Source organism: Nannospalax galili, unplaced genomic scaffold, assembly GCF_000622305.1.
Source record: "Nannospalax galili isolate Female #2095 unplaced genomic scaffold, S.galili_v1.0 scaffold556, whole genome shotgun sequence".
Lineage (NCBI taxonomy): Eukaryota > Metazoa > Chordata > Mammalia > Rodentia > Spalacidae > Nannospalax > Nannospalax galili.
Genome location: NW_008338253.1, coordinates 1658945 through 1661208, shown reverse-complemented (window position 1 = coordinate 1661208; position 2264 = coordinate 1658945). Strand labels below are relative to the sequence as shown.

Below are 2264 nucleotides of genomic sequence, written 5' to 3'. Positions count from 1 at the left end.
CACTAGACTTCTGGAGGACTATGAACAAGACAAACTTGCTGACACTGGATGTCCAGTGAGCCCCCAAATAAACAGGAATATAACCTAGTTTATAACTATTTTTGACAGAGTGCCACTTTTGTGAGTCTATATAAATATGGTCTTGAGGCCAGAGGCCTGAGCCTATGTATATTTGTCTGTAGGACCATGTCCTTAGATGCACGTGCCCTTTGTGTCTGCCTATGTGTCTGCCTGTGCCTGCTTGGGTGGTGCCCAAGCATGGTGATGTACATCTGGGTGCCTACTGGGGGTTTTCTGCCTAACAGCGTTTTATTTTATTCCTTCCCAATATCATATCCTTCACTTCTGTTCCAGGTTCACTGTGTGCTTATCCTTTTACAATATACAGAAGTCTGGGCTCCAAACGACCCACCTCATCACACCTGAGCATACCCTTATCCCTATGGTTGAATGGATGATTTTTTTTAAAAAATGCTATTTTCCTGTTTTAAACGCCTGAGGAATTGTCTTTCCCCTCCACCTCCCTCCACCTGTTTTCAATCAAACCTGCCAATGGTAAGGGATATGAATTATCCTTCTTCATATAAATATAAACAAATAAATAATTTGTAGACTAGCTAAATGTTCTACCATACTTTTACAAAGGTATGAGTTTTGCACATAGGTGTCCAACTGACACCTTAATTTTTCTGCAAAATAAACAACTTTATTGCAAACATTTTTCAAACAGAAAAGTAAAACAAGTGAATATTCTGGAAAAAGAAAATTAACACATGTCCTAATGATCCCAGAAAGAGCCACAGCAAAGGAGCCATCCCAGCTCAGTCCTCCTTGAGGGTGGTTGCCAGAGTGAGCTTGTCAAAGAGTACTCAGCCTTGGGGTCTTCTTGGGGCCCCCATGTGGCACAGGTTGGTCAGGTAGCCGCCCATCTCCTTGAGAATTTGGACCTGCTACTCCCGACAGTGTTGCTTTAGGAAGTCCCAGAGGTGGGCACGGCCTATTCAGTGGCCAGCTGTTGCAGGTTCAGGAGGCTTAGGTTTATGGTCATATCCAGGTTGAAGGCACTTTCCATGACCCGCAGGCCACCACTCCAATTGTCCCTGTCTGGTCTCAAAATCTGATGGAACACACTTTGGCCACCCCACTGATTCTGCAGGAACAGGAACATCTCGGTACTGGCCCTCTGCTTGTGTGACTTCCTCAGGAAGAAGCGCTTTAAGTTCCCCAGGGCCATGTCATCACAGTTGCAGTCTAAGGCCGTGGACAGGTAGGCATCGGAGGCATAGAGCTGCAGCTTGATGTGCATGTTGACAGCATCCTTGCAATCAGGGTGGCAGTTCTGCCTCAGTTGAGGGTGGGCTTCTGCCATGGCCGGGCCTTGAACACCAAGGCAGGCTCAGGTAGCATCTGTACTTGCACAGAGTTGAGGTGGAGAACGTGAGTGGTGAGGCATAGCTGCGGGTTGCGGGGTCCCTGAGAAAAACAGAAGAACCCCAGTGGAATGCAGGCTGTTGGCTTGGCTTGGTCTGCCGCAAGTGAGAGGCAGCATGGGAAGTGAGCACTGGTGCTGGATGATGACATCATTTCTGTGCCAAGGGTATGAGTGTCAGGGTCATACCAGAACTGGTGGTTTCTATAGCAACACAGCTTACCAAGCCCAGACTGGCCTTCACAATATATTTTAGAGGGATTTATGAATAAAGATCAAGGTTTTACAGCAAATCATATGCATTGTTTCTTTAAGCAGTTTTTTCAATGTCTACAAATTGTTTCTAACGTTCTGCTTTTTACTGTCTTTAGCTAAATTTAATATCATAAAGCTTTAGTCCAGTAATGCTCTCATTACTGACTCCCGCTAGCATATTTACTGATCCATATGAAATCAAAGTCAAGAGTCCTGTTTAAGGACCATGAGTCCTGAGATCCATCATCAAACCAGGAAATCCTGTGATGATTTTCACATTATTGTTAAATTGCAAGAATTTAAAATATATTTTCAGGAATAGAAGTATAATGTTTTTACATGAATCTGTCAGTTGCTGACAAAACAGAAGTATTAGGAATATTTCTAAAGACGGTACTGCTAACCAAGATAATCCACTTCCCCCAATCTGCATTTTTGCTGCCACTACCACAAATCCAAACTTTTCTTGTTTGTTTATCATTTATTACGGAGTTTGAAAACACTGGGAAAAAGACCACCAGACTCAATTCAAATGTTAATTGGTCAAATTTATTAGGGCTATGGGCCCTTAGTCAGATTG

The 2264-nt window shown here is 43.7% G+C and overlaps 1 protein-coding gene across 1 annotated transcript; it reads right to left on the bottom strand.

The window, feature by feature from the left end:
• Positions 1-997: 997 nt before the first annotated feature.
• On the bottom strand, positions 998-1369 carry LOC103734160 (ferritin heavy polypeptide-like 17). The gene has a single exon (XM_029563484.1). The coding sequence runs from the start codon at positions 1367-1369 to the stop codon at positions 998-1000; it is 372 nt and encodes a 123-aa protein (XP_029419344.1).
• Between the last annotated feature and the right edge of the window lie 895 nt (positions 1370-2264).